The 22,854-nt window shown below is 38.0% G+C and overlaps 3 protein-coding genes across 4 annotated transcripts; 2 read left to right on the top strand and 1 right to left on the bottom strand.

Annotated features, from left to right (window-relative positions):
- The first annotated feature begins 1,013 nt into the window (after positions 1–1,013).
- On the top strand, positions 1,014–7,462 carry LOC121256738 (loganic acid O-methyltransferase-like). Of its 2 annotated transcripts, XM_041157623.1 has the most exons (4): positions 1,014–1,241; positions 5,842–5,942; positions 6,165–6,824; positions 7,067–7,462. In XM_041157623.1, exons 1-4 carry the CDS (start codon positions 1,199–1,201, stop codon positions 7,406–7,408), a joined length of 1,146 nt encoding a protein of 381 aa, XP_041013557.1. In that variant the 5' UTR covers positions 1,014–1,198; the 3' UTR covers positions 7,409–7,462. The 2 variants fall into 2 exon arrangements, with proteins under 2 accessions (XP_041013557.1, XP_041013556.1); XM_041157622.1 differs by lacking the exon at positions 1,014–1,241 and having other exon boundaries at positions 5,776–5,942.
- LOC121256739 (loganic acid O-methyltransferase-like) lies at positions 1,255–3,063 on the top strand. The gene is made up of 2 exons (XM_041157624.1): positions 1,255–1,311; positions 2,584–3,063. The coding sequence occupies exons 1-2, from the start codon at positions 1,261–1,263 to the stop codon at positions 2,923–2,925; spliced, it is 393 nt and encodes a 130-aa protein (XP_041013558.1). The 5' UTR covers positions 1,255–1,260; the 3' UTR covers positions 2,926–3,063.
- A 910-nt stretch (positions 7,463–8,372) lies between the features above and the next one.
- Positions 8,373–22,261, bottom strand: LOC121254545 (vacuolar-sorting protein BRO1-like). The gene is made up of 8 exons (XM_041154631.1): positions 21,495–22,261; positions 15,922–16,872; positions 14,925–15,014; positions 12,114–12,182; positions 10,591–10,731; positions 10,277–10,325; positions 9,348–9,451; positions 8,373–9,165 (listed from the first exon to the last, which is right to left on the bottom strand). Exons 1-8 carry the CDS (start codon positions 22,176–22,178, stop codon positions 8,644–8,646), a joined length of 2,610 nt encoding a protein of 869 aa, XP_041010565.1. The 5' UTR covers positions 22,179–22,261; the 3' UTR covers positions 8,373–8,643.
- Between the last annotated feature and the right edge of the window lie 593 nt (positions 22,262–22,854).

Genomic DNA, 22,854 nt, shown 5'->3' with positions numbered 1-22,854 from the left:
AAAAATAAAAAAGGAAGAAGAAGAAGAAGATAGACTGCTGTCTCACCAGCTTGTGAACATCCAGTGATGGTCGAACAAATGCTAGACTGTTCATTCTTTTTCTGTTTATTATCGAGAAATGATTGTTACCCAGCTTGTCCTCACATAAATCCAGCTACCACCATCGCACCAGGGAAACCAAAACAAAAAAAATAAACAAAAACACTGGTCGCTTGCAGGGAATCATTGTCATTCTTCTATGTCATTCTTCTAGTCTATTCATTAGCAGTAAACCATCCCTGCTGAAAGCAATTTGATGAAAAATGAGAAAATGCGGCATATTTCTGATCAGCAATTTGAATAAGTTGGTTCGACTTTGTCTAAGATAAAGGCTGGTTTGCTTTTGCCACTCTCCTACTGTCTCAACGCTCACCGACTACAAGAAAAAAAGATATTTGTGACCATTTTTACAACGAAAATGATTATTTAAGACGAAAACATATTTATTATAGCTGAAAATAATCATTTCACTAGAAATAATTAATTGTAAATAAGTAATTTTTTTGTAGTTAGAAATAGTCATTTCGTTAGAAATAATTGATTGTAAATAAACAGTTTTCTTGTAATACGAAATTAACGTCGATGAGATGCATCACGCTTTGCCAGTTTCCTACCACCTTTGAATTGTTCTTTTCAAGGGTACTGACAGTGGCCAAAATTCTGTTTGATATTTGCTTTCTATCGCATTAATCGGCCAGCCGAAGTTGTCTTCTTCTTCACAGGTTTCATGTCCTACGTACGGAGCGTTTACAGGTACCACGGCATTACAATCTATAAAGCAAGCTGGAAGAGCAGGGAATTAAGGCGTCACGTTCGAGGGGCCAAGGTCAGTCTGGGAATTGAATCTCTCTGCCGACAAAAATGAATGAGAATTATTTCTTGATGACTGAATTTCTCGCTGATCACAAAGTGCATGCATCGATCATTATGCACTTCTAGCCTTCACATAGACTAAACCATCAGTACTGGCATCATCAAGGACACCAGTCCCACCCTCTCCTACTTCAAAGATGTAAAAATATTCATTGATGTAGCGTAAATCAAAGTGGCTAATCGTCTACAAATGGGTTTGTACTCGCCAAATCTCTGGTCCTACCTCTGATCTTGAACATATTCTTAACTTTTACAAACCTCTAAAACCAGACATGCACTTGAGCCCATGTGCATTTGTTTGAGCCCGTGTGTGTTTTTGAGAGAGTGGGATATGGAGGATGAAAAGCAATGAATGGAGGAGAGGGCCCTTGCAGCTATTCTCAAAACTCCTCCTATCAGGTAATACTCTCTACTCTTTTTAACATTCCAGCCTACCTCTTTCTCTTTTCCTGTCTGCTTTAAGCCACACTGCCGTTTGATGGTCTTTTTTGAATCATCTACTACGTAAAGAAATCTGAAGAACTAGAGAAACCAATTTATACTGTGCAAACTGATAAAAAATACCCGGAAATTACCAACTAGCGGACCGGTTGAGTTATATAACTTCAGAATTAATGGATTCCTTTGAGATACATAGTGATTATCATGTCCTTGATTATGATAAATATTCAAAGTAATAATCAATACTTGGTACTTGTGATGTAGAGAGGAGTTGTGGAAGCTGCCAAAATAAGGATCAACGAGGCCATAGCCAATCACTTCGACATCGAGTCGCATTCTACTTCTCTAAGCCCAGTGTTTATAGCAGATTTGGGTTGTTCTGCAGGACCCAATACCATTATTGCAGTGCAAAACATAGTAGAGGCCATTGATCTTAAATACAAATCAAAAGGACTAAACACTCAGATATCAGAATTCCAAGTGTTCTTCAATGACCACGTCTCCAATGACTTCAACACTCTCTTCAAATCCCTCCAACCCAACAGGCAATCCTTTGCAGCTGGGGTGCCGGGTTCTTTCTACGGTCGCTTGTTTCCAAAGGCATCTCTTCATTTTATGCACTCCTCTTGTGCACTGAACTGGCTGTCGAGGGTCCCCAGACAGGTCATGGATGAGGGCTCTCCTGCATGGAATAAAGGGAGGATTCACTACACAAATGCGTCAAATGAAGTTGTGGAGGCCTATGCAACTTGGTTTGCCAACGACATGGAGTCCTTTCTGATAGCTAGAGCACAAGAGCTTGTTGTTGGAGGGCTATTGGCGCTTTTCGTACCTGCCATCCCCGATGTCATGAGCAATTCTGACACATTTACGGGTACAGAGATGGAACTTCTAGGATCTTGCCTCATCGACATGGCCAAAGTGGTAAGTAAACGATGTTTTTCTTGTTGGAACTAGGATGATTAATACAAGAATGAAGTTTCTGTTCTTTATCCAACATTTTGAGATGAGATTGCTGCAAACTTCTGATCCCCATTAGTGGGGAAGTTTCGGTCAAGCTTGGGTGAAACGTTGCATATGATACAATTTGGCACCGATTATTGAACATGGGCGTCATTGGAGTACCATTTTTTAGTGACTGATCTGATTGGATAGTGTAATATTGGTTCACTATTTTCATGAGACTTAAAGACGGCCCTTTTTTTTAATTTTTTTTTTTTTTAACTGCAGGGATTATTCAGTGAAGCAAAGGTGGATTCTTTCAATTTGCTGGTTTATTACACCTCCCCCAAGGAACTGAAGGCATTGATAGAAAGAAATGAGCATTTCAGCATTGAGAGAATGGAAAATTTGAATAACCAGAAGAAGCATCTCATCCTGCCGAATCCCTCAATGCGTAGTTTATACTTGAGAGCCACATTGGAAGGAGAAATTGCTAAGCATTTTGGGAATGAGATCATGAACGATTTGTTTAATAGATACACAAAAAAGGTTGCAGGGTCGTCCTTTTTCTTAAACCCAGAGACTGATAAATCCACCATAATCTTTGTCCTTCTAAAGCGAAAGAATTAAACTGGTTTAGTTTCATCAAAACCAAATTCTGACGGGACACGAATTCCTACAGCTCTTTTTGTGTAATCGTGTTCGATGAGTTGTATTCTTTTAGCTCCTGTTTGCGTTCTGCACTTGTTGGTGTGTTGAGATTTTGTATTGCCTACTCTGGTTGAAAAGATTATTCATTTGTTTCTGTCTGTCTTATAAAAAAAAAAAAAAAAAAAAGACTACATTTTAATGGCAGCTTGTTGGCATTCAAAGGTAGTAGGATACCGGCAGAGCGTGATGCTTACATCGAGCATTCTTCTTTCTGTCATATGTCATTTCCTTTCTGTCGCCAAGATTGTCTTCTTCAAAGGTTCCGTTGTCGTGCGGTCTGTTTGCGGGGCCACAACATTACAACCCAAGAGCATTGGCAATTGTCCAGTCTAAAATTTGGTTAGAATCTTAATTTTTAGTTATAATATTAATTTTTGACTAGGTGAATTCATATTGGATTAGTTATTATAAAGTTAAAATAATAATATAATTTTTTATTTTTTATTTTTTTTACAAATACAATTTATATATTTTTTAGATCTTCATGCTTTGTAGAAATAATATATCTACTCTATCAATTAGTAGAAATAATGTACATGCCATACATATTTTATCATTCAAAGAGAAAGAGAAGTGATGAAATAATTATATATTGGTTTCCATTTTAAATAGTAGCTAGCCATATTTGAAAATGACTTAAAATTTACTATTCATAAAGTCTTAAGCTTTGGATCATTAGTTAGTCCAATGTAGAAGTTTTTTTTCACATCTAGTTAAAGTTTAGACTTGCATTGATATTTAGCTAGTCCATTACCAATGCTCTAAAGCTTAATATTAATGTCTAAAGATGGAAGAGCACGGATATGCATCAGGAGGGGCGACTCGGCGAGGATTCGAGGACATTTTGAGATTTATTTTGAATACTGTACTGAAACGAGATATTGAAACGAGTTATTTCAATATCGATATCGTCTCGTTTCAATATTGATATCGTTTTAGAATAGTAATTATATATATAAATATATATATATAAATTATATTATAAAATAATAATTTATATATAAATTATAAATAATCTAATCTGAATTAAGGATAAAAAATAAACTTGCAATATAAATAAATGAAAAAAAGCCAAAAATAAAGATCGGGGCAAAATATAAACCGATATAAGTTGAAAAGGCTGAAATTCTGACTCATACGAAATTATATTCTTTTTTATATCGACTACGTCACATAAACGATATATTTTGGCCCGTATACTGATACGAAATTCAAAACTTTGATTCTTATCCGTGGGGTGGGTGTGCTCGCTGCTCTCTACCCAGATAGAAAATTGTTGAGCTATTGCCTTTTGCACCTTTGAACACATCATACCTCAAACTTCTCTAACGCTGCAAAATTGCGCAATCGTGTCTGCCTCATGCGCCGCCCACAGTCAGAGCTTCAAACGTCATTTTCCATCAAATGCTTGAGTGTCGGATCTTCATTCATGCCCCTGCAGACTTTGACGCGTGCAAGCAGGGTCGGCTCTTCCGAGTTAGGCAATTGCCCAAGATGCTAGTTTGTTTGTAGAGATAAGATAAGATGAGATAAATTGAGATTAAAGTTAAAAAGTTAAATAAAATATTATTAGAATATATTTTTTAATATTATTTTTGTTTTAGAATTTAAAAAAGTTGAATTGTTTATTTTGCGTGAAAATTTAAAAAAATTGTAATGATACGATGAGATGAGATGAAATATTTCCTGAAAACAAACGAGACCTTAATGGAAGAAGGTCTTAAAAAAAATATATTAAGTAAATTTTTTTTAAAATATATATATATATACTTAATAAAGAATGAGAATATAAACAAAATCAAATAGATATTATGTTATTATTAGTTTTTAAAAGTATCACAAATAATAATTATTTTACCTATTTTCTTTCTAAAAATACACTTATATTTTATCATTATTAGTTTAATATATAATTAATGTGAAAATTATAAATAACAAAATCTAATTTTTCAGTGTTCATAAAAAAGTTTTTGTATAATCCTTTGAAGAGACGATGACCCACTTTTTTTCAAATGTGTAAGTTGTTTATAGAACTTTATTGACAATAATGATTATAATTATATCTAAGAGTCTAAAGTACTTATAAAATTAGATTTGATAAAATTCTCTCTAAATCAAAAATTTTCTAATAAAGATTAAGTTAGTTATTAGTTAAAAATGTGGTATAAAATTTTAATCAATAATTTTACTTTAAAAACGATAGGAATGATTTTAAATTGCATCAGTCTCACCCTCTCCTATCCAAGGCTACGGAGTAGGAGAATGAGACTTTCTTCAATTGCAACAATCTATTCAGAGTGCAATCCCATCTACGACAATGTCTCACGTAGGGTTGTAGTATAAACGTTGGACAATTCTCGAAACAAAAATCACCTTCATGGAGAATATTGTAATCTACTAACCAAGAGAATAGAGTATCTATGCTACTTTGTTAGTCTCAACTTCCCCTCCTTATATTTTTTTTTAACATTTATTTAACTACTTAAACACATAGACTTGAAAATCTTGAGAAGATTATAGGGTCCCTAGCCCCACTATACTTTGAATTATTACAATGAAATCATTTGCCTATATAAAGAATTTAAAAGATGTATTATAGCGTAAATCACATGGTTTGGTACTTACCAAGTCTCGTTTCGGTTGTCTCTTCATTTTGATCGCTTATATATTTATTTATTAATTCTTTTTAATAATTAAAAAAATAACTATTAGCGTATTGTTATTTTTTAAAAAAAATATTTAAAATAAAAAACAAAAGAAAAGCCGTGCACACGGAAACATATGGCAGGTGGATGTGTATTTGTTTGAGAGAGAGAGAGAGACGGAGAGAGAAAGATCGAGAGATGGAGGAAGAAAAGACCCATCCTTTGCCTGAGTCGTGTGTAATGAATGGAGGAGAGGGACCTTGTAGCTATGCTCTGAACTCCACCTATCAGGTACAACTCTCTCAACAGTCTAGCCTACGTTTTTTTTTATCTCTCTTTTCCCGTTTGTTTTTGTACAACACTGCCAATATTCTCATCTCAATCATCTAAAGCGCATATGAAATCTGATGGACACGACACTAGACCAATTTATAAGCAATTTCTGAATGAAATTATGGTAGAAATACAATAGAGAAAGTTATTTTATACTGGATTCTACTATTTGTGCTGTAGAGAGGAGTAGTGGAAGCTGCCAAAGAAGTGATCAAAGAGGTCATAGCCAATTACTTGGACGTCAGCACCCTTTCTACTTCTCTGAAGCCAGTGTGTATAGCGGATTTGGGTTGTTCTACAGGTCCCAATACCTTCATCGCAGTACAAAACATAATAGAGGCGATTCAAATCCAATACAGATCAAGAGGACAAAACACTCGGATCCCAGAATTTGTAGTATTCTTCAATGACCATGCCTCCAATGATTTCAGCACTCTCTTCAAGTCCCTCCCACCCAACAGACAATACTTTGCAGCTGGGGTTCCGGGTTCTTTCTATGGCCGCTTGTTTCCAAAGGCATCTCTTCCTTTCATTCACTCCTCTTATGCACTACACTGGCTGTCCAGGGTCCCCTTGGAGGTCATGGATGAGGGCTCTCCTGCATGGAATAAAGGGAGGATTCACTACACAAATGCGCCAAAAGAAGTTGTGGAGGCCTATGCAACTCGGTTTGCCAAGGACATGGAGTCCTTTCTCATTGCTAGAGCACAAGAGCTTGTTGTTGGAGGGCTATTGGCACTTTTCATACCTGCCGTCCCCGATGTCATGAGCAAATCTGACTCATTTACTGGTTTAGAGCTTGACCTTCTAGGATCTTGCCTAATGGACATGGCCAAAGCGGTAAGTAAATATTTCTTTTATTTTCTTCTTTTAAACCAAGAAGAGTGATATCATGAAAGATTTTTTATGTTCTTCACCCAACATTATGAGATTGCTGCAAAGTCCATACGCTCGCTGTTCCATATAATACAATTTGGAATGGATTATTGAAGTGCTTGGAGTACCATTTTTCAGTACCAACTTAATGAGGCATAGAACGTGGTTCGGAAATTAAGCCCTGATGGCTGTTTTTTTAACTGCAGGGATTAGTCAGTGAAGCAAAGGTGGATTCTTTCAATTTGCCGGTTTATTACACCTCCCCAAAGGGATTGAAGGCATTGATAGAAAGAAATGAGCATTTCAGCATTGAGAGGATGGAAAATTTGAAAAATCAGAAGAAACATCTCATCCTGCCGAATCCCTCGATGCGTAGTTTATACCTGAGAGCAGCATTGGAAGGAGAATTTGCTAAGCATTTTGGGAATGAGATAATGGATGAGTTGTTTAATCGCTACTCTGAGAAAGTTGTAGGGTCCTCCTTTTTCTTAAACCCAGAGACCCATAAATCCATTGTATTGTTTGCCCTTCTAAAGCGCCAGGATTAGGCTGTACTCAAGTTTCATTCAAAACAAATAATAATGGGACACCAATCAAACTCATGCAGCTCTCATCCCTATCTAATCTGAGGTAGGCAGCATATTTTTCTTTTTATTTTGCTTTTTGTTTCTTGAACAGTTTCATGTAATCACGATTATCATCTTGAAAAATGAAATTGCAAATAGAAAAAGGGGTGGCAAAATGAGAATTTTGACTACAGTTAAGGTATCATTTGATTACACAAATGAGATGAGATATTTTGTTAAAATTTAAATAAAATATTGTTATAATATAAATTTTTAGTATTATTTTTATTTTGAGATTTAAAAAAATTGAAATTATTTATTATATTTTGTATGAAAGTTTGAAAAAGTTATAATGATTGTATTAGATAAGATGAGATAAGAAGAGAGAGATAAGATGGTTTGGTTTGGTCGCAGTGTTGAAAGCAAAACAAACCCAGAGTCATACGTAGACAGGAGAGCACCCGATATCCACAAATATGGTAGACCGTAGGATTGTATGGTGATCTAACATACAAGTACTTAAACGTGATCAACATAAATTAGCTTCTGATGACCAAAACTCTCTAACGAAAGACCTAAAGGATGCCTAAAACTATGCCAATATAATGTCAAAAACAATAGAAATACCCAGTCCAGGTCTGAGCCTTCAGATGAATAGATAGTCGGCTCCACATGCAAATTGCCCCTTAGAATTTGAAACACAAGCTAATACCTGCTGGCAGCAGATGATATTACAAAAGATCACCCATCTGAAAAGATCTGAATCTTACCTTAATGGTTTTTAAACTAAGAATGCTAGCAAATCGGCCAGCACCACAATTCATTATGGGGAGATCCTCGAGTCATCCAAAAAACCCCCAGGGAAACACTTCCTCAAAAGAGAGACTCACAGGAAATTTCCCTCTTCAATGTCTAACAACAAAAATGGCTCCATAGTAATAGAAGGTTTTCTACCAAACATTTCACATTATTAGTGTCATTTCATAAATCCCAACATTCTTTAAACGCTATACATAGAAGAAAAATCCTTGTATAAGCCGTGCTATTCACGTACAAACTACAAAGAACATTATGCAGACCAACGGAGGGACTATCAAGATAAATAGACTACACAATCATAAATTGCATTTAACTATATCCAATCCATTTTACAATAAGTGACCAATCCCAAGCAATCAAATTATACAGCCAAAAAAAGGACATGCTACACCGCTACACTACTGTTGCTGATAGTAGCCACTTTGGCGAGGAGGAGGATATGGAGCTGGAATGGTATACGGAGGCCGAGGAACAGATCCATGTTGTTGTGCATGGGCATTGTAGTATGGGCCTCGCCACCCCGGATAAGCAGGTTGGCCATACTCGTGGCTTGCAGGAAGCTGCTGTTGGGTTTGAGGAGGTGGATACGGACCAGCAGAAGCAGCTGGAACTTGGTAAGGAGGCGGTGGTGGCTGAGGGGAGCTATAAGGTGGAGGGTTAGGATACCCTGGCATTGTCGGTGGCTCACGTGGCTGGTAGTAAGGTGTTTGTGGACGAGGATCTGCTTGCTGTTGTGAATTAGATCTCTGATTCTGATGTCCTACTGGAGGGTAATTGCTGTTGTACGCACTTGTGCTTTTACCATCCTGGAAACTGAGGCCTGCCATTTGTCTTTGCACATCTTCCATCATTTCACGGCACTGGATGCTTCTGGTCATGACAAAATCACTACACTGCTGCTTTACATTTGTGATTGCATCCTATTTAAGAAAAGACAACACATATATCAATTATTATGTGAAATTCACACACAAGCATCAAGACAAGGAGACATTTGAGCACATACACGACTACAAAAAGGAGCAGGTACAAGACATGAACAATAGTTTTTAAAGAAATAATCACACCATACAGTATAGAGAAACAATCAAGAACTTGTTACCTGAAGAGTAACATAGAACTTCAATCCTTCATTGATGTTCTCCTTAATCTCTCGAAACTTCGCAATGGCAGCTTGAATCTGCTTGTAACATTTCTCACGCGATGCTTGAATTATCAAGGTAGAAAGATTAAAAAAAGGAATTATAGAACCATATTAAGAAAGACTGAAAAGAACCTACTAAAGCAAGAATAGTAGTATTATTAGAGACAAAAAATGACTGACAATAGTGGAATGTATAATACTAGCATCTCATTACGTGATGTCATTAGACCACTAGAATGTGAACTTCAGAGAATCATGAATAGAATAGAGTAAAACTAATGGACAAGAGACCTCTAAACAAGCAAGCCCCAGGGCTCAGGTATATTTGTTAGAAACAGCTATACCTGAGCCTAAGGGCTCTGTCGTGGGATGGTTCTCCCGTCATAAAATATATATATATATATATATATATTTGTTAGAAACAGCTGGACAGAACAAGCATGGATACTTGCTCACAAGGTTTTCAGAAACCTAGGATATACCTTTTATAGGATTCCTTTAGTCAATCACAGAAGCCAGGAGAAACTGACACGACCACAGGATTGTGTACATGTGAACCTTGAGCCATTCAAAACTGTTAGGTTCTAGGAAGCATTTTTTTATTGGCACCGGGTGATCGGAACAAAGTCCTGACTAATCCCGGAGGTGCACAGACGCAAGAAGTTTCCCGCAGGTGCACCTCCGGTAATTCAAGGGAAAATTCTCCCAGTCCAAGAGTCCTTATAAATTACTTGCACTCAAAGGTTCTTGAAAGCATATCATGCATGAAGATTGTCACATATTTAAGAATACATAAATGACAGTAAATTGAATTCATACTTTAGAAAGAAGTTTTTAATGTTAAACAAAAGTACAAATAATTATGATCCCCAACAAAATCAACCAACCTTTATAATCTTCAAGATTAAAGATAGCAGAAAAATCATCATTTTGAGCCTGCAAGAAAACAAATAATCGTCTTAGAATCATGAAAACACCCCATTCAAATCTCCTTTTCTCCCATAGAGATATCAGAAGCTAACAATTATATAGATAAAGATGTCAGATTGATGCATAAACATTCTACAATCAAGATGAATTCTACAAAACCACAAGCCTTACAATAAAACATCACACTCAAAAAGAAAAAAGAAAAGAAAAACAAAAGGCTGATATTTATAGAAAATAAACGAAAAGCCTGCAGTTAGATAAAGAACTAGACCTGGATTTGCAGCAATAATTGTTCCTGTGCTTCAATATTTTGGGCAATTTCTTCACATATGTGATCGTACTTTGATATCTCCTTTCTGAAAAGATCCTCATAGGAGCCAGTTGATGTCATCAGCTTCGGTAGTATATCATCCTAAAGCCATTTATAGACATAAGCACAATTAAGTATACATAATGTATTGCAGGAAACCTAACAATCGCAGGCACAAAAAAATGTATAAAGCAGGCATATATATGATAATGATACAATTTTCTAACCAGCATGCATATTCCCATGTACTTGGGTACTTGCCTAAACTAATTATCTATTTTTGTTTACCACTAAAAAAAACAATTTTCTAACCAGTACAATAGCCAGCTACATACAAAGAAAGAAACAACAAACTGATCAGTTTCTACATGCAAAAACCCAAACTATAATAATGCTCACATCGCATACAGTTTTTTGGTAAGTATGCACCAGCATACTTGCTTGGACATAAAATGCTTTAAAACATAAGTGCAAAACCCGGATATTCCAAAATTCGAACATATATTGCAAACCACCACCAAATACAACCAATGCATCCCATTCCCTTGCAAAGCATAGAATATCAGTCCAAACCTTCTTGTACTATCTAATTCAACTGCTGTGTTTGTATAACCACTGTGAATATCATATTCAAACCATATTAGCCTATAAATTCAGATCATATGCTTATTAGCAGTTTCAAAGTTTAGTTCTGTCTTTACTTCTACGAATATCCACATGCTAAAATATTCATCCAGAATTAGAAGTTTCTGAACTCAAAGGTGTTCAACCAAGCTCACTTTATACCTGTCTATTCACTGAACCCAAAATCATACCGCAAGGATTAAGATCAATCTTTTTATATGATAAATGACCAAAATCACAAGATATAATCTTAACAACACAGATTGAGACATTCCTTCTAATTAGGCCCTTTCAGCAAACAACTAATGCTCAGAGATACTGTTGTAATGGTTATATGATCTTAGCCCATGGAACTTTATTTATATTGCTGAAAATATTCACAATAATAATGAACTCAAGATAATCCAAAAGAGATGTCTACAGGGTCCTTGTTTAGCTCAAGGCAAATTAAGCCTAAGAGAATATATGTGTTGAACATAAAAAGAATTATCCTAGCTGAAACAATAGACCATATCAGTCCAAGAATCACATTTCATTCTAGGTTTGATTGCTGGCATTTTCTAATTCATAAGTTATGTGCCCAACAGTCATGAACCCAAGGTCTCACCATCCACTTTATTAATATGGGAGGAAATGCCATTTGAAATAGAGTTCATTGGCATTTTAGGTTGAGATTGCAGGGAAATATAAATGTGACCTCAAAAAATAAGACCTGCCCTCTTAATAATCACATGCATGCAATAAACGTGCCAAACAAGGTGTAATAACTCCACACTACCGGTGTACAAGACTGCACTCTTTTCTTGAATAAAAGCGTTATAACTTAATTTTAAAAAAATCAATAACTTAGTAATGCACACCTTCCTTTTCATCTCTTTAAGCATGTCTTCAAGACCAGCCCGTTGTGCACCAAGAGTTTCCAATTGCCTCTGTATCATTGAGCATGCAAAGTTAAAAAGAATAGTCAAACACAAGCACGGCACATAAGTATACTAACTTACCAACCTTAAAACAACTCTAAGATTGGGTATATGACCTTTAGCTCTAATCCCAAATGCATAATACCTTAAAAATGACATGGTATTTCTTGGCCACTTTTCCTTAAGACTTGAAAGGTAAGAAAAGATGCCGTGTACTCCGGTTTTACACAATTTTCCAGTTCCGAATATATTGTATACGTGTTCAACTTTCTTTTCTTTTCTTTTTAAAAAAAAAAAAAAAAAAAACATGTTCAACTTGCATAGCAGCTCATTGTTTTGCATTCCACTGCCTCTCCAAATATCTTGTCAGTTTTTAGGATAAACACTCAGAGTTATGTTTTGAGGATCAGTTAAGTGCATACATGTATTCATGTATGTACATACATACACACATGGCATGCCAATGTACCACATGCCCATCATTAAGCACAAGTCCTAGTGCATGAGTGCAACTGTTTATCATTCAATTCTGACCTTGTATTCACACCTCTTAACATTTTCTGAGCCACTTGCCATGCAGAACCACTTCATTTTTTTTTATAGGTAAAAGAAACTGAAGCGGTTCACTGTTCCAATCATTCATTGAATAACTAAGAGTTTATGGCAAAGGTATCCTTACACCATTTATAAGTATTAAAATTTACAATTTCCAAACCTAGAATAACGGCACCAAGTACAGTTCAACCATGAAATAAATCCTAGTTTCCAGAATCCCAGTTGTTTAGTCATTCTTGTTCATTCAATTTCTCTTTTATAGACCTATTTTTATAAGAAACATATATATATTCAAAATAATTATTTCAAACTACGACGTTCAAACATATCCAATAAAAGTAGCACGATGTATTCACTGTAAGCAATCTGAGACAACCAGTATGACTAGATTGTTGTCATCTTTTTACAGCTTGAAAACCTTATACAAGAAAATGAGAGGATGAAAAGATATGTCGCTTGAAAGATGTACATACTATTTTGCAGTATCCTATATTTAGAATCCTTATTGTTTGTCCATTTTTTTTATAAGTGAGAATCCTTATTGTTTGTCCATTACAAAGTTGATCATGTACGAAGAAAAGGAAAGATGAAACCAACAGACAACTGTCATAGGACAACAGGATAAAGGATAACATCAAAAGGGGAAAGCAGGAAAGGAGGTCATTGGTTAGGAACACCTGTTCAACATTTCAGTTGAATTTATTTTATTTCATCATTTTACAGGTGGGTGTGGCAAACCAGATCGAAAAGTTGTTTAGAACTTTCTTGTGGGGTGGCATGGAGGAGGAAATTAAATTTCACCTTGTGAGTCAGCAAAGAGTGAGCTGTCCGATTGCAAATGGTGGTTTAGGGGTGTGAAATTTGTGCGTTTTTAATAAGGCACTATTAGGAAAGTGGTTGTGGAGGTACCAAATGGAAGGGAACTCGTTGTGGAGAGAGGTTATTGATGACAAGTATGGTAGTGCGTGGGGGATGGTGTTCTAAGGAGGGTAGGGGGTCTTATGGAGTAAGCCTATGGAAATTTATTAGGAAGGGGTAGAACGCTTTTGAAAAACATATTAAGTTTGAAGTGGGTGATGGAGCAAGAACCCACTTTTGGTTCGATGTTTGGAGTGGGGAGAGCCCTCTTTCCACTGTTTTTCCAGTTGTATTTAACTTGGCTAGAAATCAGCAAGCTGCAGTTTCAGAATTGTTGTGTCATGCAAATGGGACAGTAACTTGAAATGTCACTTTTCTTTCTCTATGTCAATAAATTTCATATTACTTATCAAAAAAATTTTGGAATGTCACTTTTACTAGAAATGCTCAGGATTGGGAACTTGAAGAGTTGGCAGATTTTTATAGCTACTCCTATTCGACAAAGTTAGGAGGCAATGGGGTGACCGTATGTTGTGGATTCAAACGGGGAGAAAAGAGTTTACTGTTAAATCTTTTTACAAGGCCTTGACAGTCCAACAATCCAACAGCCCACATTCTTTCCGTGGAAGAGCATTTGGAAGGTTTTGGTGCCGTCTAAAGTTGTGTTTTTTACTTGGACAGCTGCACTTGGGAAGATTTGACGGTTGATAATCTAAGGAAGTGCGGTATATTGGTCATGAAGTGGTGCTACATGTGTAAAAGGAATGGGGAATCGATAGATCATTTGCTTTTACATTGTGAGGTGGCTGGGGAGTTATGGGCTGGTATCCTGAGTAGACCGGGCTGAGTTGGGTAATGCCTAAGAGTGTGGTGGAACTACTAACATGCTGGAAAATGAGGCATAATGGCGCTCAACTGGCAGCAGTGTGGTGAATGATACCTTTGTACTTAATGTGGTGTTTATGGTCGGAAAGGAATGATAGGTGTTTTAATAACAAGGAGCGTGCAGTGGGGGAAATCTGGAATTTATTTGTATTCTCTCTTTTGCAGTGGTTTTCTGCTATTGTATTGAAGGGTGGGAATATTCATGAGTTTCTATCTTCTTTCCAGCATACTAGAATGTAATTAGGTGTCTCACTTTGTATACTTCCAGTGTACTTGGGCATTGCCTAGTTTCATTCTATTCAATAAAGATTCTTACTTAAAAAAAGAAGGGAGGGAGGCGGGAAGGGAGGAGTGAGTGATAAACCGAAAAGCATAATTACAAGCGTTATATATTGATAAGATAATCAGAAAATAACTTTTTCACTCAGAAATTAAAGGAAAAAAATATTTTACCAAGCTCTGCTTCAGGGCCCCAACAACAGCATCTTCATTGGCATCTAGGGACATTATTGGCCTAGCCAAAGTTGGGAGGGCTGATTCAATCTGACAAAAGAAAATGCACATATCAGATTTTGAAGCATATTCAACCCACAAAAGCAGAAAATTAAAGACTAACAACACTAGCCAATCTGTAATGCCAAAAGCTACACCTAGGTTGCTAAATCTTAACCAGACAACGCAGGATAAAAATGAAATAAAACTTGTGAGTCATTGCGAATTTGTTTCATTTTTTATAAGTAGTCATTGAAAATTCATATTAAGGAGATCCCAAAAAAGACAAGAAATTGGCAGCACAAAGGGCCATTATTACTGTGACAAAAGGTGAATGAGAACCTAGGCTGTATTTGTTTCTTTTTTGGTACAGAATTGGCGTAATTGTTACACTAAAAATAATATTCCAGGAAAAATATTTTCTCTCTACCCATTTCAGAGATAAATTCTGAAAACTTCAAAAGTAAGGTCATACAGTAGGAAAATAGCATCTTCATATTTAGAAATAGATTCCTGGAAAAATATTTTCTATCTATCCATTTCATAGATAACCAAATTCTTGAAAACTTCAAACTAGAATCATATAGTAGGAAAATAGCATCCAGAGTATTATTGAAGAATACTTTTTTTTCTAACTCTCTTCTAGAATTACCTTTAACGTCCCTTTTTGGTGATCATGATACTTCCCAGAAAGAAAAATCTAAACTTGGTAACGAATTTATTTTGGAGATATCTCAGAAAGAAAGATCTTCGTAAATCAAAGAATCAAACAGAGAATTGAGAAAAAAACACATGCTTTAGTGATAAATAACTTAAAATAAATTTTCTACTAAAACAAACAAAGCCTCAATACTAAAAATTTTGCACCAAGAAAGTAAGCACGCAAAATCAAGAACCTTTAAAATCTTTATGAGATAACAATTTAATATAAATAACAAAAACAGTTGCACAAACATACTGGACGGCGATCAAGGATTGACATGAGTGCTGAATGTTCCCTCACTGAACGCTCGATCCGGCCATCACTTTCTGCAGCTTGCTTCAAGTTAGCTGCAAATCTGTTCAACCTATCCTGTAAGTTCTTTGTAAGAGTGCTGGACTGAGGTCTAGTCCAACGCGTTCCAAATTGGCTTCTAAATTGAGTATCTTCTCTTGCCTCTTTCTGCAAGAGTTCCTCTACCTGGATCAGCATTTCCTGGTTCACCCTCTTCAGATCCCTAAGTTGCTGTAACTCTGCTTCCAAACCAGCTGGGCCCCCACTTATTTGCACTGCCTCCACATCTTCTTTAAGATCTGTTGAAAGAGTAAAATTCCCTTCTAAAGCAAGAATAGATTCCGGTAGGTCCATTTCCTTGAGCCTTACTCGGGTCAACTCACTGGCTTGTTGTAATTTTTCAGCTTGCGTTCTGATAATGTCATCGACCATTTCAGTGTACCTGGAAAGTGCCTTAGCACTGCTGTCTGGAACAAGACTTGCAAACATCTTCTCCCTGCTTGCATCCAATACCTCATTCATTGCCACTGGCTTGACCAGGGAGAATGCTGAAAGAGGAGGCAAGGAACTCGGGGAAGGAACCCTCATGAGGTAAACTCTATCGTTCTCCTTGATGGCCCTCTCCAAATTTCGGTTGAGATTAACCTCTAACTTGCTGATTGCATCCAGAAGTTGCGCTGCAGCTCCCTTTGAGTATTTCTTTGCCTCGGTTAAAGCACTGACCCCACTCCTCAACCGTGCAATTTCCTCTGCGATGTCTTCCTTCTCGTGAAGCTCTAGACTGTACCTATAGCAAGCTTCTGCGTAAAACAGAGCTGCCTTTAGTTGCACATGAAATATCCAGGCCTTTTCAAAATGCTGGTTTAAAGGTGCAACATTCAGGGCTGCCAAAGCTTCCTCGTAGTACACCCCAACCTGTAATGTCCACATCTCAAAGCACTTAACAAACAGAATATCGATCACTGACTAAACCTACAAGACCCGTACTTGTGGATTATAAACATGCACTTTTTTTTTTTTTTGATAAGTAATAAATTATTTCATTGATAAAGAAAGTAGGCATAGCCCAGGTACACTGAAAGTATACATGTGAATACACCTATTTAAGAACTAGAAACAGTTACAAGGAAATCATGGAAGCTAAGGCCATTCAAATCTAGAGCAATGGCCCACAAAAACAAAGTCTTCCAGAAAAAATTCCTAAACTCTTCCATGGAGCGCTCATGATCCTCAAAAAGCCTCTTGTTTCTTTCACACCAAATACACCAAAAGATACAAATGGGAGTCATCTTCCACACAGCCTTGACCTGTGGTGTTCCAGTGATCCCTCTCCAGCTTACTAACAGTTCCACCACCCTACCCGGCATTACCCAAGCTATTCCCATTTTCCTGAAGAAATAACTCCAAATATCTCGAGTAAAATCACAATGTAAGAGTAGATGGTCCGTCGTTTCACCACTATTTCTGCACAAACAGCACCAGTCCGTGATGATAAGGCCACGACGTCTAAGATTATCTATGGTCATAATCTTCCCTAGAGCTGCTGTCCAAACAAAGAATGCTGCCTTGGTTGGTGCTTTACTCCTCCATATGGTCTTCCATGGAAAATTATAACTTTGTTGCATAGTAATAGAGTCATAGAAGGAGCGTACCGAGAACTTCCCTTTCCTAGAGGGTCTCCATTCCAGCGAATCTTCAGTTGTGGCCGCAATAGGAGTGCTGAACAGCAAGTTCAGAAACTCCACCAAACTAGTCACTTCCCAATCATGAGCATCCCGAGTAAGGCTAATATTCCACTCCTATGAACCTTGATTAATTACCCGCAAATCAGCCACCATAGCTTCCTTCTCCCTTGCAATACTGAAAATTGTGGGATAAGCCTCCTTCAAGGCCGTGTCTCCCACCCACATATCCTTCCAAAAGCTGATCCTATTCCCATCCCCCAAACACAACCGAGTATTACTAGCAAAGGAGCACCAACCTTTCCGTATATACTTCCATAGCCCCACACCATAAGACCCCCTACCTTCTTTAGAAACCCAACCCCCTCAATCACGACCATACTTCAAGTCAATCACCCCTTTCCATAAGGCTCCCCTCTCATTGTTATAACGCCACAACCTAACAAGGCCTTATTAAAATCTCTCACATTCCTAACCCCAAGCCACCATCCCTCAAAGGAGAACATACCTTGTCCCACCCGACCAAGTGGAATTTAAATTCATCTCCTATTCCACTCCATAAAAAGTCCCATTGAATTTTCTCCATTCTAGTTGGAATGCTTACAGGAAGAGGAAATAAAGATAAGTAGTATGTGGGAAGGTTGGATAAAGTACTTTTGATAAGAGTGATACGCGCCCCCTTTAGATAAATACAATCTTTTCCACCCGGCCAGCCTCCGCTCAAATTTTTCCAGCACCACCTCCCAAATTGTCTTAGCTTTCAAGGAAGCCCCCAACGGAAGTCCAAGGTACTTCATTGGCAACGAAGAAACCACACAACCCAATATGTCAGCCAACCCTCTGATATTGTTTACATCACCAACCGCAACCATCTCCGTCTTAGCAAGATTAATCTTCAACCTGGATACCGCTTCGAAACAAAGTAGGATGGCCTTCAAAGATTGAATATACCCTACATTTGCCTCACAAAATAGCAAGGTGTCATCTGCAAACAAAAGGTGAGAAATAATGGTAGAGCCGTGGATATCTCCTACTGAGAATCCAAAGAAAAAACCTCCCTCTACTGCAGCCAACACCATTCTACTTAGCGCCTCTATAACTAGAACAAACAAGAAGGGTGACAATGGATCACCTTGACGTAGTCCTCGCAAACTATTGAAGAACCCCACGGGGTCCCCATTTACCAACACTGAGAAGCGAGCCGTTGACACACAATACCTCATCCATTTCCTCCATCTTTCCCCAAAACCACATCTCCCCAACATATAAATCAGGAAATCCCAATTAACATGATCATAGACCTTTTTCATATCTAATTTGCATATAATACCTGGAACTCCTGACTTGATCCTGCTGTCCAAACATTCATTAGCTATAAGGACCGAGTCCAAAATTTGTCTCCCTTTCACAAAGGCATTTTGTGACTTAGAAATGATCTTCGTCATGATCGAACTCATCCTAATAGCAAGGACTTTTGAAAGTATCTTATAGACACTACCCACAAGACTAATCGGCCTATAATCTTGTACCTCTATTGCACCAACCTTTTTAGGAACTAGAGCAATAAAAGTAGCATTTAAGCTTTTCTCAAATTTGCCATAAGTGAAGAATTCCTGAAAAACCAACATTACATCCTCCCTCACCACTTCCCAACAAGATTGGAAAAAAGCCATAGTGAAACCATCCGGACCTGGAGCTTTATCTTTATTCATTTTCCTGATTACTTGTTGTACCTCTTCTTCTTCAAAAGGTCTTTCCAACCAGGCCGAACTATTTTGATCAATGGCCTCAAAGGCTAAACCATCTACAGTAGGCCTCCAGGTCTGAGATTCCGACAACAGATGTTCGAAATGGCCAGCCACATACTCCTTTATCACAACCTGATCTGAGGATGCACCACCATCTATGTTCAGGGACTCAATGGAATTGAACCTCCTATGTGCATTAGCAACTCGGTGAAAAAATTTTGTGCATTTATCCCCATCCCCCTCCCGAAGCCACAATGCCCTTGACTTTTGCCTCCACGAGATCTCCTCCATTAGAGTCAGACGTTCAAGTTCAGAAACTACTTGATCTTTTCGGTTGTTCACATCTTCTACACCCTCCAAGCTTTGTAATTCTTGAAATAAGCTCTTTTTCTGTATAGTTACATCACCAAATACCTGTTCATTCCATGTCTTCAAATCCTTCTTCAAAGTTTTCAACTTCCCAGCCAATACATTGCTTGGATTACCCTCAAAGCAGTATGAATTCCAACATTGTCTAATCAAATCCACAAACCCCATCTACAGTAGGCCTCCAGGTCTGAGATTCCGACAACAGATGTTCGAAATGGCCAGCCACATACTCCTTTATCACAACCTGATCTGAGGATGCACCACCATCTATGTTCAGGGACTCAATGGAATTGAACCTCCTATGTGCATTAGCAACTCGGTGAAAAAATTTTGTGCATTTATCCCCATCCCCCTCCCGAAGCCACAATGCCCTTGACTTTTGCCTCCACGAGATCTCCTCCATTAGAGTCAGACGTTCAAGTTCAGAAACTACTTGATCTTTTCGGTTGTTCACATCTTCTACACCCTCCAAGCTTTGTAATTCTTGAAATAAGCTCTTTTTCTGTATAGTTACATCACCAAATACCTGTTCATTCCATGTCTTCAAATCCTTCTTCAAAGTTTTCAACTTCCCAGCCAATACATTGCTTGGATTACCCTCAAAGCAGTATGAATTCCAACATTGTCTAATCAAATCCACAAACCCCTCCGTTTTTAACCACATATTCTCAAACTTGAACGGCCTTCTACCCCCTTGAATGCCACCACAATCTAACAAGATAGGGAAATGATCTGAACATATCATTGGGAGTCTTTTCTGGCTTAAGTCTGGATATTGTAGCTCCCACGAGGGAGAAATGAGGAATCTGTCTAATCTTGACCAAGCTTAATAATTCGACCAAGTATAATCACCTCCCATAAGAGGTATATCCATCAAATCTAACTCAAAAAAGAAGTCCGAGAAGTCCACCATGGCTTGATTTTGTCTTCCCCCCCCCCCCCCCCCCCCCCCCGATCTTTCGCTGGGAAATCTTGTTACGTTAAAATCCCCACCAATACACCAAGGAGCCTCCCACCAAGAGCATAAGCCAGCTAGCTCATCCCAAAGCAACCTCCTCTCACTATCTAAGTTAGGGCCATATACCCCAGCAAAAGCCCATATGAAGCCATCCTCAATATTTTTATAAAAACACCCCACCGAATATTCTCCCACAAACACATCAATGCTCTCCACCACCCTCTTATCCCACGTCACCAACACTCCACCCGAGGCCCCTTTCGAAGGTAAGTATGCCCAATCTACAAATTGACAACTCCAAATACTCCGAATAATTCTTCTATTGATAAGCTTCAACTTTGTTTCCTGCAAGCAAATGATGTCCAACTTCCATTGCCTTAATAAGGCTCTTATTCGAAGGCGTTTATTAATCTCATTCAGTCCCCTAACATTCCAACTCAGAATTTTTGGCTTCATTTATCAACTATTCCAGCCCTCCCCTTGTTTCTACCACGACTTGCACTTCCCTCCTTTCCATCGTAATTAATGGACCACGTCAACCTCTTCAACTCCCTCTCCCTTTTTGACCCTGCACCTTGATGTCCTGCCTCCATGGCTATAATCAAATGCTAGTTTCAAATGCAACTATGTTCACTAAAGCAGCACATAACCTCTATTGCAAAAATGCCAGTTTCACGCTTCTTGCGAATCAGCCAAATTGGCATTCCTATCTATTTGACCGAAATTGATCACTTATCTAATTCATTTAGCTGTTATAAAAGGGAAATTTTGTACACATACCTGCCTGGAGATCTTGGCGCAGACCCCCGGGGTACTCCCTTTAGCTATGGTATTCTCGAACACGCACTCCTGGGCCTGCGCAAGCATTAGGCGCTCGAGCATCCCGGCGCACTCCAAGGATATGTCCACGGTGGTCGAACTCCCGATTGACGCTTTGGTTGAAGCATTGTCTCTTAGAAACGCAAACGCCCCGGCCGCCCCCATGAACGCGTGCGATGACAGCTTCCGCCCATCGACAGTGGACCGATCGTAGGAGAGCCCAATCTGGCTGTACACCGCGCCCAAATTAAATAGCACGGCGGCCTTCTCCAAATGAATGTTCTGCTGCGAGGCTTTCTGCTTCTGCTTAAACGCGTCGTGCCAGGTGAAGGTGACGGTGTTGATGTGGTCCTTGTCGGGTGAGATTGGGAAGCGAGTCTCGACGAGACAAAGGGCCTTGAAGTAATTCTGGAGGAGGTCGCGACGGGCTGAAGGGGTCGGATCGGGTTGGCGCTCGAGATCGGAGCGGAACTGCTTTAGGGTTTGGAGGTCATCCTCGAGGTTCTGGGCCTCGCGGTCAGAGTAGTTGAGGGCGATGTAGTTGCGGAGCGGGCGGTAGAGGTCGACGGAGGTGGTCTTCTTCTCGAATATCGCGAGCATTACGTTGGTGGCAGTCGCCGACGACGACGGAGACGAAGCGGCCATAGCGTAGGACTTGGAATGGAGTCGAAGGAAGTAGAACAAGAGGAAGGAGTAATAAGGATCGGTTAGTCAAACCGAGAGTAGCATGGGTGCTGCATTTCTTAGGCAGGAAGCAAAACCGTTTCGTTGGGATGGGCCGGGCCGGATAGGTCCGGGACCAACGCAATCTGAACCCAATCGCTGGATGACCCAGTCCAATGCAAAGCCATCAAGGTCGCAGGCTGGCTTTTATAAAAGAAAAATGATAGCGTCTGCCAAATATATCTACTAAATGTATTCACTAATATTTTTTTTTCTTTTTTTTTTCTTAATTAGAAATAATTATTAGTGAATTTATATTTTTTTCTTTAAAATTAAAAATATTAAAAAAAATACTTAAATAAAAATAAATTAAAAATAAAAAAAACTCACATTTGTTAGTCACCCTAGTATTATCCTTTATAAAAATAGAACAATTCTATTCATTATCCTCACACCAAACTACACATAATTTTTTTTATTTTTTTATTTTCTATTACTAAATGTATAGTATATAAATGATGAGTAGAATAAATCAATTAGTTTAGAAAGAATTAAACTAAAATAAATTAAAAATAATAATAATTGTAGTATTTAGTATGTAGAAATGATGAATAGCAAATCTCATAAAAATATCTCTTTTAAAATAGAAAAAATTTAT

This window comes from Juglans microcarpa x Juglans regia, chromosome 3D (assembly GCF_004785595.1).
Source record: "Juglans microcarpa x Juglans regia isolate MS1-56 chromosome 3D, Jm3101_v1.0, whole genome shotgun sequence".
Taxonomy (NCBI): Eukaryota; Viridiplantae; Streptophyta; class Magnoliopsida; order Fagales; family Juglandaceae; genus Juglans; species Juglans microcarpa x Juglans regia.
Note: the sequence above shows the minus strand (reverse complement) of the source record. Positions and strands in the feature narration are given on the sequence as shown.